The sequence below is a fragment of the Heterodontus francisci genome, chromosome 4 (genome assembly GCF_036365525.1).
Source record: "Heterodontus francisci isolate sHetFra1 chromosome 4, sHetFra1.hap1, whole genome shotgun sequence".
Taxonomy (NCBI): domain Eukaryota; kingdom Metazoa; phylum Chordata; class Chondrichthyes; order Heterodontiformes; family Heterodontidae; genus Heterodontus; species Heterodontus francisci.
This window is the reverse complement of record NC_090374.1, coordinates 17,170,183-17,185,231: the sequence shown is the minus strand read 5'-3', so window position 1 is coordinate 17,185,231 and position 15,049 is coordinate 17,170,183. Positions and strand designations below refer to the sequence as shown.

The window sequence follows — 15,049 nt, the reverse complement described above, 5'->3', positions numbered from 1 at the left end:
ATTTAGACACCAAAGAAGTACAAGTTTCACTTCTTGTACAAGATACTACCCGCCAACGCAAAGGTGATCAGTCTCTCGTCAGGGTTTATCACTGAGCCTCTGGACTCAGGGTGCTGCCTTCGAGAGTTGTTCCTAGGTTCCTGCTGAGGATACACTCAAGCGTTAACCCTTAAATATTCTTTCAAGGCTCATTGCTCAACCCATGACTCACATGATTGTGTCTTGCATGGTCTTTAAGATAAAGCTCCAAACATTAGCTCATCTTTGATTAGCAAGCGTTAGTGGTTTAGCTGCCTAAGCAGATGTCCAGACTTATTTGCAACACCCATTGTTTGTTCCCATTAATGTGCTCCCCTTTATCTGTACTGTTCAACAGTCACTTATTTGTTCCCCTTTGTCTACACCGTTCAACAGTCACGTACCCTTAACCACAAGTTGTGATATGTCTGTAAGATTACTTCAGCAAGTTCTGCGCCTATTTTAGCTGCCTTAAAGCATGCTGGATATAGAACAATACTTGATCAATTTTTCAAGGCCTACTGGGTCTGGAACTCACTGCCTGAAAGGGTAGTTGAGGCAGAAACCCTCAGCTCATTCAAAAGGAGTCTGGATATGCACCTTAGGTGCTGTAATCTGCAGGGCTACGGACCTAATGCTGGAAGGTGGGATAAGTGGATCATTTTTCGGCCGGCACAGACACAATGGGCTAAGTGGCTTCTTTTTGTGCCTTAAACTTTCTATGATTCAAATGCCATTTGATAGCACTGTTGACGACCCCTTCCATCACTTTGCTGATGATCGAGAGTAGACTGATAGGGTGGTAATTGGTCGTGTTGGATTTGTCCTGCTTTTTGTGGACAGGATATACCTGGGCGATTTTCCACATTGCGGGGTAGATGCCAGTGTTGTAGCTGTACTGGAACAGCTTGGCTAGGGGCTCAGTAGTTCTGCAGCACAAGTCTTCAGTACTATTGCCGGAATGTTGTCAGGGCCCATAGCCTTTGCAGAATCCAGTGCCTTCAGCCATTTCTTGAGATCAAGCTGTTGCTTGACTAGTCTGTGGGACAGCTCTCCCAATTTTGGCACAAGCTCCCAGATGTTAGTAAAGAGGACTTTTCAGGGTCGACAGGGTTGTTTCCGGTGCCTAGGACGATGCTGGGTGGTCCATCTGGTTTCATTCCTTTTCATAGACTTTGTAGTGGTTTATTACAACTCAGTGGCTTGCTAGGCCATTTCAGAGGGCATTTAAGAGTCAACCACATTGCTGTGGGTCTGGAGTCACATGTAGGCCAAACCAGGTAAGGATGGCAGATTTCCTTCCCTAAAGGACATTAGTGAACCAGATGGGTTTTTACAACAATCGACAATGGTTTCATAGTCACCACTAGACTAGTTTTTTTTAAATTCCTGATTTTTCTATTAATTGAATTCAAATTCCACCATCTGCCATGGTGGGATTCGCACCCATGTCCCCACAGCATTAGCCTGGGGCTCTGGGTTACTAGTCTAGTGACCTTACCACTACGCCACTGCCTTCCTCAGTATTTTGGTAAGTATCTTCAGTATTCAAGGAATTAATTGAAAATAATGTGAACAATGTGTTTAAAATCCATCATTTTTTTTTCAAAAAAATTATTGTGCTGTTTAAACACTATCTGCTAAACCATTTTGTCATCTGGTAAAATTTGTAACTATGAAAATCTCATTGTCCAATAATCAACTCACTCTATTGAGTGGGGCAGGGTGGTTGCTAAAAGTACAAAGGGTTTCTTCCTGTTTATACCATTTTTATGCAAATCAAAAAGTCCCTAAATTGGAAACGAAGATCAAAAATATTTTGAGGTATACAGATCATACAAGCAGAATCTTTATATAACATATGATCAGATCTTGTACATATTCTAGGAAACCATTTGGCTAATAGCACTAATGAATTTTGAAATAGTTGACAGATGGATAGATTCACTGATTATAATACTGCCAGCCTCTTCCGGGTGAAAGCAATTTCAATTCAATTAAAAATAACGTTACTGATTGAATAGAAATAAATGTTGTTAATGGACACCATCGCTTGTCACAGTACAAAAACACGATCATAATGGTATCTGTACAAAGAGAAAGAAAAGGATAAGGAGTATGTCCACACCATCTGCTTCCACGCAATGCATACTTTCAATCCGTAATAGAAACGGAAAATGCTGGAAATATTCAGCAGGTCAGCATCTGTATCGAGAGAAACAGAGTTAACGTTTGAGGCCGTGACCTTTCATCAAGATCTTGTATTTGTAAGTTCTCTGTTACATATTAAATGCAGAAATAGATTCAGATTTCAACTACTTTGTAAATTAAATATTTATTGGGAACATGACTACACGGTGTTTTTGTCACAATGAATACACTATAACATTACTACTTAAAGTGTAGATTTAGTTTAGTGTGGTTTTTGGGAAAATATCCTCAGCTGGTAGTGATGTACCACCCACTCCCCTCCACTCCACTGAGCAGTACGACACTAGGATGCTTTCTGAGTCACACTATCAGCCATACCACGAAGTTTAAGCAGCTGGGCCTTGTTTTCACGGCTATCTTCCAGGTTCTTCCACCAACGTTCTTCCTTTGATTTCTAGACAGAATTGTACACAAACATTCCATTAGATATACAAGATGTGACTTCTATCAGTGATTAGCATAACTTGGTTTAATTTTTTATCAAGATGGTTGGGGTGGGGGGGGGGGGTCCTTTAAAACTAAGTAATTTTGATTTTGGAGACACAGGGCAGAATTTTCGCACTTCCTCCTGCCCCCAATGGGGACGGGTACGGAGGTGGGCAGGTGCGAAAATCCATGCCACCTGTAATGACCAGGGCGGGAGTAATGCACTTTTAATTCAGTCCAACTACTCCACAGGTCACAGCATATTAGTAAAGTTTCTCACCTATCGGAAAATAGCCAAATGAATCGCTCTATTTGTTCCCCAGAATAAAGCATACCAAACTAAGTTTCTTTAAACAACAACAAAATTAACTATTTATTAATAAACTAAATCTTAAACAATAATGAGATAACTCTATTTGTGAAAGGATTCTTTTCAAACTTCTTATTCTTCGTAACTCTCATGGGCACACACGTACATTAAAAAAAACGTTTTGGATTACAACTGTTTCTTAGTGTTACGACCCTGTGAGAAAAGGTGTCTAGGGGTCCCTTTTAGCCTTCACCTGGTCTTATTGTAACAGGGTTTTAATTTTTTTAACACACCATGTTCTCCCTTGGTGAATCCTTGTTCACCACTTTAAAATTATAAGGCAAAGAAATAAGCATAAACAGGCTTTCTTAGGTTTAAAGAAGAAAAGTGAAATTTTATTAAAACTTAAACGCTAATTCGGTTAACGCCTATGGATACACGCCGCGCCCCACACTAGCATGCATACGCGATACGCATATGCAAATATAAACGGAAAAGAGCAGAAGAAAAAATAAAGTGGAGGTTTGATGCAATATCGGAAGAGTTTCTTATTACTGTTGCTTCAAACTCACTGTAGTCCTTTTGTAGGTAATTCTTGCTTTTCGTTGGGGTCCAGTATTCTTCTTAAACCTTGATCACTGGAGGAGACTTTGCTCTCCTGGGGTTCATGTGTCTTCAATGTGTCCGTGAGAAAGAGATGGGAGCAGACAGGAGAGAGATGTTCTCAGTCCAGGAGCAAACAGCTTTCCTGAGTTTTAAAACTCTGTGGCAAGTTCAAATTCATGTGACTAAACTGGTCTGACCATGTCTGTTTGTGTATTCGGCCATCTTAGCAGTTAACCTGGAATGCTAGCCTCTCCGCCTTCATATCAAAAGTCCATTGTGGATTAAATTGGAGCAGGGAGTGGGCCCTTTATCCTTTCCAAGTACTATGTGTTACTATGCAAATGTCTTTCCAATCAAGGGTCTGGTGTTTTTTTTTAAAAAACAAGTTCTTTCTTTACTCCAGTAACAGTTTAAAAATCAATGTTCAGGTAGCGAAATATAAGTGCCTCATTCTTGGCAGGTTGGGGCGGGCATGACACTTAGGAATAATACAATAATTAGGTTGTTACGTTCTGGTAGGATATTTCTGGGTCAGTGAGGTGTTCCAGAGTCGAATAGTTGAATGCCACTCCAAGTCTGTCCATGCCAGGTTGATTCTAAAGGGGCTGGATAGGGAAGACACTGGGAGATTATATCTGCTGGTCGGGGAATCTAAAACATGGGGGCACAGTCTCAGGATAAGGGGCCGATCATTTAGGACTGAGAACCATAGAAAGATTACAGCACAGAAGGAGGCCATTCAGCCCATCGTGTTTGCGCTGACTGAAAAAACTAGCCGCCAATCTAATCCCACCTTCCAGCACCTGGTCCGTAGTCTTGCAGGTTACAGCACTTCAGGTGCATGTCCTTTTAAAAGAGTTGAGGGTTTCTGCCTCCACCACTGTTTCTCGCAGTGAATTCCAGACACTCACCACCCTCTGGGTGAAAATGATTTTCCTCATGTCCCCTCTAATTCTTCTATCAATCACCTTAAACCTGGTAATTGACCTCTCCGCTGGGGGAAACAGGTCCTTCATGTCTACTGTATCTGGAGCCCTCATGATTTTGTACACCTTAATTAAATCACCCCTTTGCCTCCTCTGTTCTAAGGAAAACAACCCTAGCCGATCCAATCTTTCTTCATAGCTGGAACTTTCAAGTCCTGGCAATGTATTTGTAAATCTCCTCTGTACTCTCTCCAGAGAAATTATGTCCTTCCTGCAATGTGGTGACCAGAACTGTACGCAATACTCCAGCTGTGGCCTAACCAACGTTTTATACAGTTCCAGCATTACATCCCTGCTTTTGTATTCTAAACCTCGGCCAATAAAAGAATGCATTCCATATGCCTTCTGCACCACTCTATCTACCTGTCCTGCCACCTTCAGGGACCTGTAGACATGTACTCCAAGGTCTCTCACTTCTTCTACCCTTCTCAATATCCTCTCATTTATTGTGTATTCCCTTGCTTTGTTTGCCCTCCCTCACGCTTCTCCGGATTGAATTCCATTTGCCGCTTTTCCGCCCACTCAACCAAACCATTGATATCATTCTGGAGTCTACAACTATCCTTTTCACTATCAACTACACAGCCAATTTTTGTGTCATCAGCAAATTTCCCAATCATGCCTCCCACATTTAAGTTCAAATCATTAATAGATACCACAAACAGCAAGGGACCCAACACTGAGCCCTGTGGAAAGCCAATGGAAATCCAGAACAGATTGTTTATTTAATCTCTCCTACCCTCTTCCCTATCAAACACCTTCCCCTTTGTTTCCTGTCACCCCCACCCTCCTCCCCTTCACTTGCTTGAAACCTAATTCTTTTCTAACCTTTGCCAGTTCTGATGAAAGGTCACAGACCTGAAACATTAACTTTGCTTCTCTCCACAGATGCTGCCAGACCTGCTGAGTATTTCCAGTACTTTTTGTTTTTATTTCAGATTTCCAACGTCTGCAGTATTTTGCTTTTATTTTTGTAAGACATGACCTTCCCTTAACAAATCCATGCTGACTATCCCTGATTAATCTGTGCCTTTCTAAGTGACAGTTTATCCTGTCTCTCAGAATTGATTCTAATAATTTACCCACCACTGAGGTCAGACTGACTGGCCTATAATTAGTTGGCCTATCCCTCGCACCCTTTTTAAACAATTGTATAACATTCACAGATCTCCAATCCTCTGGCACCACACCTATATCCAGTGAGAATTTGAAGATGAGCCTCAGTGCATCCGCTATTTCCTTCCTGGCTTCCTTTAACAACCTGGAATGCAATCCGTCTGGCCCTGGTGATTTATCCACTTTCAAGGATGTCAGACCCTCTAGTACTTCCTCTCATGATTTTCGTACCTAATATTTCATACTCCTCTTTTACTACAATGTCTGCATCATCCCTCTCCTTTGTGAAGACAGAGACAAAAAAACTTAAGAACCCTGCCCACATCTTCTGCATCCACACATAAGTTCCTTTGTACATCGCTGATAGGTCCTACTCTTTTCTTAGCTATATACTTGTTCTTAATGTACTTATAAAACATCTTTGGGTTTTCCTTGATTGTACCTGCCAATAATTTTTCATGTCCTCTTTGCCTTACTAATTTCCTTTTTTACTTCACCCCTCCACTTTCTATACTCTTCTAGGCTTTCTAAAGTATTAAGTTTTTTGTGAACATCATAAGCTTTCTTTTTCTGATTTAACTTATCCTGTATCCTTCTAGATAACCAGGGGGCTCTAGATTTGGATGTACCACCCTTTATCTTTGTGGGAACATGCCTACACTATGCCTGTAGAATCTCACTTTTGAATTCCTCCCACTGGTTTGCCACTGATTTTCCTTCAAGTAGCTGTATCCCGTCCACTTTCACCAGATCACCCCCCAGTTTTGTAAAGTTTGCCTTCCCTCAATTTAGAACTTTTACTCCTGTTTTATCTTTGTCCTTTTCCATGATTATGCTAAAACTAACTATTATGGTTGCTATCTCTAAAATAGTCACCCATTGCCACATCATCCACTTGCCCAGCTTCATTACTGCAGACTAAATATAGAATTGCGCTCCTTCTTGTTGGCCTTGTTACATGCTGGCTAAAAAAGTTCTCTTGAATGCAGTTCAAGAATTTTGTGCCCTTCACACTGTTTGTATCTCAGTTGATATTAGGGTAGTTGATATCCCCAACGATTATTGCCCTATAGTTTTTGCACTCAGAAATTTGCCTACATATTTGTTCTTCTATCTCCCTCTCACTATTTAGTGGTCTATAGTAGGCTCTTTGTAGTGTGGCTGTCCCTTTTTTATTTCTGAGATCAACCCATATGGCCTCATTTGATGATTCATTTACCATATCATCCCTCCTCACAGCTGTTGATTCCTTAACCAATAATGCTACACCCCCTTCCTTTTTATCACCCTCTCTATCCCACCTGAAAACTCTATATCCTGGGATGTTGAGCTGCCATTCTTGCCCCTCTTTAAACTAAGCTTCCATTATAGCACTAAGATGAGGAGAAATTACTTCATTCAAAGGATTGTGAATCTTTGGAATTCTCTAGCCCGTAGGGTTGTGGATGTTCCATTGTTGAATACATTTAAGGCTGGAATAGACAGATTTTTGGTCTCAGGGAATCAAGGGGTATGGCTAGTGGGCGGGAAAGTGAAGTTGAATCCTAAGATCAGCCATGATAGTTTTGAATGGGGGAGCAGACTCGATGGACCATGTGGTTTACTCCTGGTCCTATTTCTTGTGTTCTTGTGGGAGCAGTAGTTTCTGTTCTGTTGGATAAGGAGCCATGGCTAAAGAAGGGAAGCTTTAGAACAACAAACAAGAAGCTATATGGGCCTGGAGGCATAGAGCTGAAAGTTATAGGGGAACTGAGAATGACTGTAAGATACAAGAATAAAGAGATTCCCAAAATGCTGTATATTAAGAATCAAAGTTGTTCATTACTCAGCAGGAAGGCTTGCATTGACCTACAAGGGTAGAAGTAATTAAGGGACAAGAAAAGCAGCCAAGAGGGCTGAATTCCCAAAGCTATTTAGAGGATTGGGAAAATTGAAAACAGAATATCACATCACTGAGAAAAGAGGCAGAGCCAGTGTGTTTATTCACACTGAGAAAGGTCCCACACCCACTCCTGGAGAAGGTTAAAAAAGAAATAGAAGCAATGTAGAACCAAGGAGTGATATCAGCAATAATGAAAGCTACTCGATGGTGCTCTGGTATGGTTCCAGTAAAGAAACTAAATGGACCCATAAGAATGTGTAGACCTTACTCAACTTAATAAAGTAGTGGAGAGAGACATCCAAACAATGGCATCAGTGGATGAAAGTTTGGGAAAACAGGGAAAAGCTCCATATTTGCGAAATTAGAAGCAACAGTGGATTTTGGCAGTTACCTTTGGACAAAGAGTCTCAATTGTTGACATTTATTTATAACACCATTTGAAAGATTCTGCTTCAACAAGTTACCATTTGGTATTACATCAGCACCTGAGATCTTGCAGAGAATGATGTCAAGGATCTTGGAAGGTTATTCAGCTGCATGTGCAATTACCAGACAAGAGACAAGAGAGCCACTCGTGTCATCTTTGTTTCCGTCAAGACCATGGTAGCGTCTAGGAAATGGATCTTTTTGAGCATAAAGGGCAGATGTTCCTTATTGTTGTTGACTATTACCTGAGATCGATTAAAGTTAAGCTACTGCATGGCCAGAAGCTGTGATCAAATCTTTGAGAGAAATTTTGCTACAGGTGTCATTCCAGATATTATGATATGACAATTTTTGAGTGAAAATTTTAAAGAGTCTACTGAAATATACAAATTTGTTCATGTCACCAGTTCACCTGAGGTATTCTCAGGCCAACAGAGAAGCAGAGAGAGAGGTGTATGAACTGTGAAGATGTTATTGAAGAAAAATGTATATTTTCAACTGTCACTTTTAAACTATTGATTTACACCACGTCAGAATGGGTTAGCCTCATGTGAATTGTTAATGGGAAGAAGGTTGAAGACACAAGTACACTAAAGCCACAAATTAGTGTAGAAGACTTGGAAAAGCGAGGGAGGGAGAGAGCAGTCAATTCAAGCAAAGAATTATGATAGACGCTACAGTGAGAAATGTGTCAGACATCCAACCTGGAGAATAAGTTTGGGTTAAAGAACAGAGTCACTTTGGAGAAGTGATAGAGAAATCATCATATCCATGATCATACATTGTTCAGACTGATCAGGGGATGATGAGAAGGAAAGAAGATCATTGGGATTGGCACCGCAGAAGAAACAAATGGAAGAAAGGAAAGAGAACCAGTCATCAGAGAGAGTTGATGAACAGCTGATGCTGCAGTCAACAGATAACCCAGAAGAGAACAGAAATAGAGACCTTGAATCATCGAATAGTTGGCAAATTGGATCCAAAATTGGCTTAGTGGCAGGAGGCAGAGGGTGATGGTCGAGGGTTGTTTTTGCGATTGGAAGCCTGTGACCAGTGGTGTACCACAGGGATCAATGCTGGGACCCTTGCTGTTTGTAGTGTACATTAATGATTTAGACATGAATATAGGAGGTATGATCAGAAAGTTCACAGATGACATGAAAATTGGTGGTGTCGTAAATAGTGAGGAGGAAAACCTTAGATTACAAGACGATATAGATGGGCTGGTAAGATGAGCGGAGTAGTGACAAATGGAATTTAATCCTGAGAAGTGTGAGGTGATGCATTTTGGGAGGACTAACAAGGCAAGGGAATATACAATGGATGGTCGGACCCTAGGAAGTACAGAGGGTAAGAGTTTACTTGGTTTACTTGTCCAGAGATCACTGAAGGCAATAGAACAGGTAGATAAGGTGGTTAGGAAGGCATATGGGATACTTGCCTTTATTAGCTGAGGCATAGAATATAAGAGCAGGGAGGTTATGATGGAGCTGTATAAAATGCTAGTTAGGCCACAGCTGGAGTACTGTGTACAGTTCTGGGCACCACACTAAAGGAAGAATGTGATTGTACTGGAGAGGGTGCAGAGGAGATTCACCTGGATGTTGCCTGGGCTGCAGCATTTCAGCTATGAACAAAGAACAAAGAACAGTACAGTACAGGAACAGGCCATTCGGCCCTCCAGACCTGCGCCAATCTTGATGCCTGCCGAAACTAACATCTTCTGCACTTCCGGGGCCCATATCCCTCTATTCCCTTCCTATTCATATATTTGTCAAGATGTCTCTTAAACGTTGCTATCGTATCTGCTTCCACCACCTCCCCTGGCAGCAAGTTCCAGGCACTCACCACCCTCTGTGTAAAAAACTTGCCTTGCACATCCCCTCTAAACTTTGCCCATCGCTCCTTAAACCTATGTCCCCTAGTAACTGCCTCTTCCACCCTGGGAAAAAGCTTCTGACTATCCACTCTGTCCATGCCGCTCATAACTTTGTAAACCTCTATCACGTCGCCCCTCCACCTCCGTCGTTCCAGTGAAAAGAATCCAAGTTTTTCCAACCTCTCCTCATAGCTAATGCCCTCCAGACCAGGCAACATCCTGGTAAATCTCCTCTGTACCCTCTCCAAAGCCTCCACGTCCTTCTGGTAGTGTGGCGACCAGAATTGCACGCAATATTCTAAGTGTGGCCTAACTAAGGTTCTGTACAGCTGCAACATGAACAGAGACTCGATGAAGAGATTTTCCTTAGAGCAGAGAAGGCTGAGGGGGGACCTGATTGAGGTATACAAAATTATGAGAGGCATAGATAGGGTAGATAGGAAGAAACTTTTTCTCTTAGCAGAGGTGTCAATAACCAGGGAGCATAGATTTAAGGTAAGGGGCAGGAGGTTTAGAGGGGATTTGAGGAAAGTTTTTTCACCCAGAGGGTGGTTGGAATCTGGAACGCACTGCCTGAAGAGGTGGTGGAGGCAGGAACCGTCACAACATTTAAGAAGTATTTAGATGAGCACTTGAAATGTCATAGCATACAAGGCTACGGGCCAAGTGCTGGAAAATGGAATTAGAATAGATAGGCTTGATGGCCGGCATGGACACGGTGGGCCGAAGGGCCTGTTTCTGTGCTGTATAACTCTATAAATACAAGAAAGTGAGGAGGAAGAACTAAAAGAATCAAAAGCTCAAACATCTTCAAGTGAAAGGGGAACGCGGTGCGGCAGAGTCATGAAAACGCAACAGCGTTACTTAACCCGATGAATGAAGTCAGAGACTTGGGGAGAGATGTAGTATAATGTGATATAGGTTGTTTCTTGGTAGATTATGTAAATAGACTTAGGCATCATTATAGGATGTGATGTCTCAGATTCTACAGAAGCTGATGTGAGGAATATTGTAATGGAAGCATGGCTGGTAGACGTTTGTAAATAAACTTCAGTTACCTTAACTCACAGACTAATATCTTTATTCAGTGCAAAGAGTATAGTAACCCGGATATTACAGCCAACTGGAATTTTCCAGGCCTCGGGAACAGGCCATTAGCCTTGAGGCAGCCTCCTGGCATCAGACCAGGGAGATGGCGCTCCATGCAGGCTTTTGGACCCTCCCCACCTGCTGGGCCACACCTGTTACCATAGGCCACTTTGTAGAGGCAGTCCACCTCCACGATGTGGCCATGTATTAAGTTTTGAAACTTGCTGAGAGAGCGTTTCAAGATGGAGGCTCTCTCTCTCTCTCTCTTACCTGAAAAGGCTGGCTACAGCTCCTTCCAAACTGGAGGGTTTCAGCTCGTGAGTCTGCCCACCGTCGTTAATTGGATGGTGAGTGTGCCCTCTGGCCACTAATTGGCCAGTTCGAGGAAAACCACTGCTGGGTGTGTTTCCCACAAAGTGTGTGGTCGGAACTCCCACTTTACCCCTAAAAGGGGAAGTAGTGGTATTGTCACTGGACTAGTAACCCAGAGACCCAGAGTATTGCTCTGGGGACATGGGTTTGAATCCCATCATGGCAGAAGATGGAATTTGAATTCAATTAATAAATCTGGAATTAAAAGCTAGTTTAATGATGGCCATGTGGATTGTTGCAAAAACCCAAATGGTTCATTAATTTCCTTTAGGGAATGAAATCTGCTGTCATTACCTGGAATAGCCTACAAGTGACTCCAGACCCACAGCAATGTGGTTGACTCTTAAATGCCCTCTGAAATGGCCTAGCAAGCCACTCAGTTGTACCAAACTACTACAAAGTCAATAATGGTTCAAGAAGGCGGCTCACCTTCTCAAGGGCAATTAGGGATAGGCAATAAATGCTATTTTAGCCAGTGACGCCCACATCTCATGAACAAATTTTTAAAAAACCCAACATCAGGGGTTCTGACCCAAAACCCAAAATCCTCCCCACAGTCTCAGTATTAACTACATCCAGGTCAGATACAGATGAAATCTTCTCTTTTCCCAGCGCTGTGCAACAATTTCAAAATCAAATGAGCATCTCTGACCATGGCATTGTGACATTTGCACTTGTCGAATCATCGAAGCTTACAGCACACAAGGAAGTGTTGCCCATTGTGTCTGTGCTGGCTTGTTGCTGGAGCATTCCAAAATTCATCCCACAACCTGGGTCTCTCCAGCCTTGGTATCACCTTGCATCTTCCTCTGCTTCCAATATTTATCCATCCTACTCTGCAACAACTAATTTAGTTTTGAAATAGGGGTACTTCCACATTAAATTAGGCTCAAGCCCTTTAGGAACTGGGTTGAGATACCCATTTCATGTCGGTCTTACAGTTAACGACAGGAGAGACAGGAGACACTTGGAGGTGAAAGAACAGTTTATATTAACCCATTTCACCAACCAAGTCACTCATTTAAATTATTTTTATCCAGGGTGACATCTTTGAGCTATTTATATGTTAAAATTAGGAGCTCCCCTAATGACTTATTGATTAATTCATCATACAATGTGATACAAAGTAATTCAGACCCAGAGGTTATGATTTGATGCCTTGTCCACTGGTGAGTTAGCTTGATCAGCTAGCAGTTGGGGTACTACACCTGCCTCAGTCTCCTGAGGTGAAAGAGTGCAACATCAATCATGGTTCCTCCTCTTGATTACTATCCAATCCTACTTTGAGTGAGGATGGATTGTGTTTGAATGTGATAACTCAATGGTGAAATAGCCTGCTTTCTCAGCTTGCTTAGAAAGGATCTTGTTGAGATACATCCAACCTCCCCATGCATCCTCACCTTTCAGGAGAAATCACAATCAAGCTGGGCCATGTTCTCACCTAGCAACCACACAGGGACTTTTCCTGCTGGAGTTTCTGGATTGGAATCACCATCAATTTGTATTTATAGGGCACCTTTAACACAGAAAGATGCCTCAAGGCACTTCATTGAGGTGTATAATCAAAATAACGGATGCTGAGTCAAAGGGGATATTAGAAGCAGTGAGCAAAAATGTGGTCAAAGAGTTGGTTTACGGAAGATCTTCAAAGGGCAGACGCTAAGGGCCTGGCCACCAATGGTGGTGCAAAGGGATGGAGGCATGTACAAGAGGCCAGAATCATAGGTATAGGAGGTGTAGAGGGTGATTACAGAATTAGGGAGGGACAAGGCGAAGAAGGGATCTAAGCACAAGGGTGCAAACTCTAAATCTGAGGCATTGGTGGACTGGGAGCCTCTTTAGGTCAGTGAAGAAAAGGATGAGGGGTGAAAGGGAGATAAATTAAAATTTGTTTTTTTTGGGAAGTGCACAGAATACAGAGTACTGCCTGTCGGTTTCACTCTTGCATATTTTGCAGATGATATAGAACAGTTTGAAAGTACAGACACTAGATGGTGCTGCTGAAAGGATTAAATTATTCTGTCTCTATCCAGGTGGGAAAAGATGAGCACTCCCAGAAGAAAAGCACAAACCAAGATGTAAGAGCAAAAGCCAATCCTCACTGTGAATACTTCATGCCACAATAGTATCGGAGGTGCTACAGCACCAACACACAGTGTAAACAGTGCTGCAACATGTTTGCTTCCCATCCACCCCATATTTGTGATTTTTGTACCTCTGTTTCGGCAATTACAGGGTACCTGTTTTGCCTTTTCTTTGAGGATTCATGGCACGGAGGTACTGGAATGCAGGGGAGAAAAATAAGATAAAGAAATAAAAACTCAAAAAGAGAAACACTTCGACTCAAAAATCTGAAGTGGTTAACAAACAAAAAGAGTGAACAGGAATGACATTTAGAAGACCAAAAGCACAGTCAGAAATAAGTGTTAAGGAGATGTTTGAAGGGACAGAAGTAAATCACGAGGTAAATATTTCGGAAGAAAATTCCACACCAGTGTGGTGCTGGCTTAAAGAATGGCCTCTCAGTGGGAAACAAGTTATCAACTGAAGTCGGAAAAGCAGGGGATGTGGGCTGACGCATGCAGCTGGCATGGGTCAGGTGGAGCAAGTTCATGAAGGATCTGAAAGCAAGAATGAGGAAATGGAACTTTATTGTACACAAAGCTTTGAAGATGGCAGAAAGAGAACTGTTAAAAAGCAGGTGGGATCTTTGGCTTTATTAATAGAGGAATAGAAAAGAAAAGCAAACAAGTTACGCTAAAATTTTTTTACATTCGGGGGATGTGGGCATCACTGGCTAGGCCAGCATTTATTGCCCATCGCTAATTGCCCTTGGTGAGCTGCCTTCTTGAACCGCTGCAGTCCTTGAGGTGTAGGTACACCAACATTGCTGTTAGGAAGGGAGTTCCATGACTTTGACACAGTGACAGTAAGGGAATGGTAATACTGTTCCAAGTCAGGATGGTGTGTGGCTTGAAGGGGAACTTGCAGGTGGTGGTGTTCCCATGCACTGTTGCCCTTGTCCTTCTAGATGGTCGAGGTCGCGGGTTTGGAAGGTGCTGTCAAAGGAGCCTTCCTGAGTTACTACAGTGCATCTTGTATATGATACACACTGCTGCCACTGTACGTCGGTGGTGGAGGGAGTGAATGTTGAAGGTGGTGGATGGAGTGGCAATCAAATGGGCTGCTTTGTCCTGGATGGTGTCGAGCTTCTTGAGTGTTGTTAGAGCTGCACCCATCCAGGCAAGTGGAGAGTATTCCATCACACTCCTGACTTCTGCCTTGTAGATGGTGGACAGGCATTGGGGAGACAGGAAGTGAGTTACTTGCCGCAGAATTCCCAGCCTCTGGGACTTGTCGCCACAGCATTTATGTAGCTGCTCCAGTTCAGTTTCTGGTCAATGGTGACCCCCAGGATGTTGATGGGGGATTCAGTAATGGTAATGCCATTGAATGTCAAGGGAGATAGTTAGATTCTCTCTTGTTGGAGATGGTCACTGCCTGGCACTTATGTGCCGCGAATGTTACTTGCCACTTATCAGCCCAAGCCTGGATATTGTCCAGGTCTTGCTGCATTTCTACATGGACTGCTTCAGTATCTGAGGAGTCACGAATGGTACTGAACATTGTGAAATCATCAGTGAACATCCCCAGTTCTGAAGTTATGATGGAGGGAAGGTCATTGATGAAGCAGCTGAAGATGATTGGGCCTAGGACACTACTCTGAA

General features: G+C 42.5%; 1 protein-coding gene across 3 annotated transcripts in view; it reads right to left on the bottom strand.

Annotated features, from left to right (window-relative positions):
- Positions 1–2,334: 2,334 nt before the first annotated feature.
- Positions 2,335–15,049, bottom strand: part of cfap99 (cilia and flagella associated protein 99) — a 248,906-nt gene continuing 236,191 nt past the window's right edge. For all 3 annotated transcript variants that reach the window (XM_068029224.1, XM_068029223.1, XM_068029225.1), the window contains one exon: positions 2,335–2,623. In XM_068029224.1, coding sequence (XP_067885325.1) covers positions 2,513–2,623 — 111 coding nt within the window. In that variant the 3' untranslated portion in view covers positions 2,335–2,512. The remainder of the gene's footprint in view (positions 2,624–15,049) is intronic.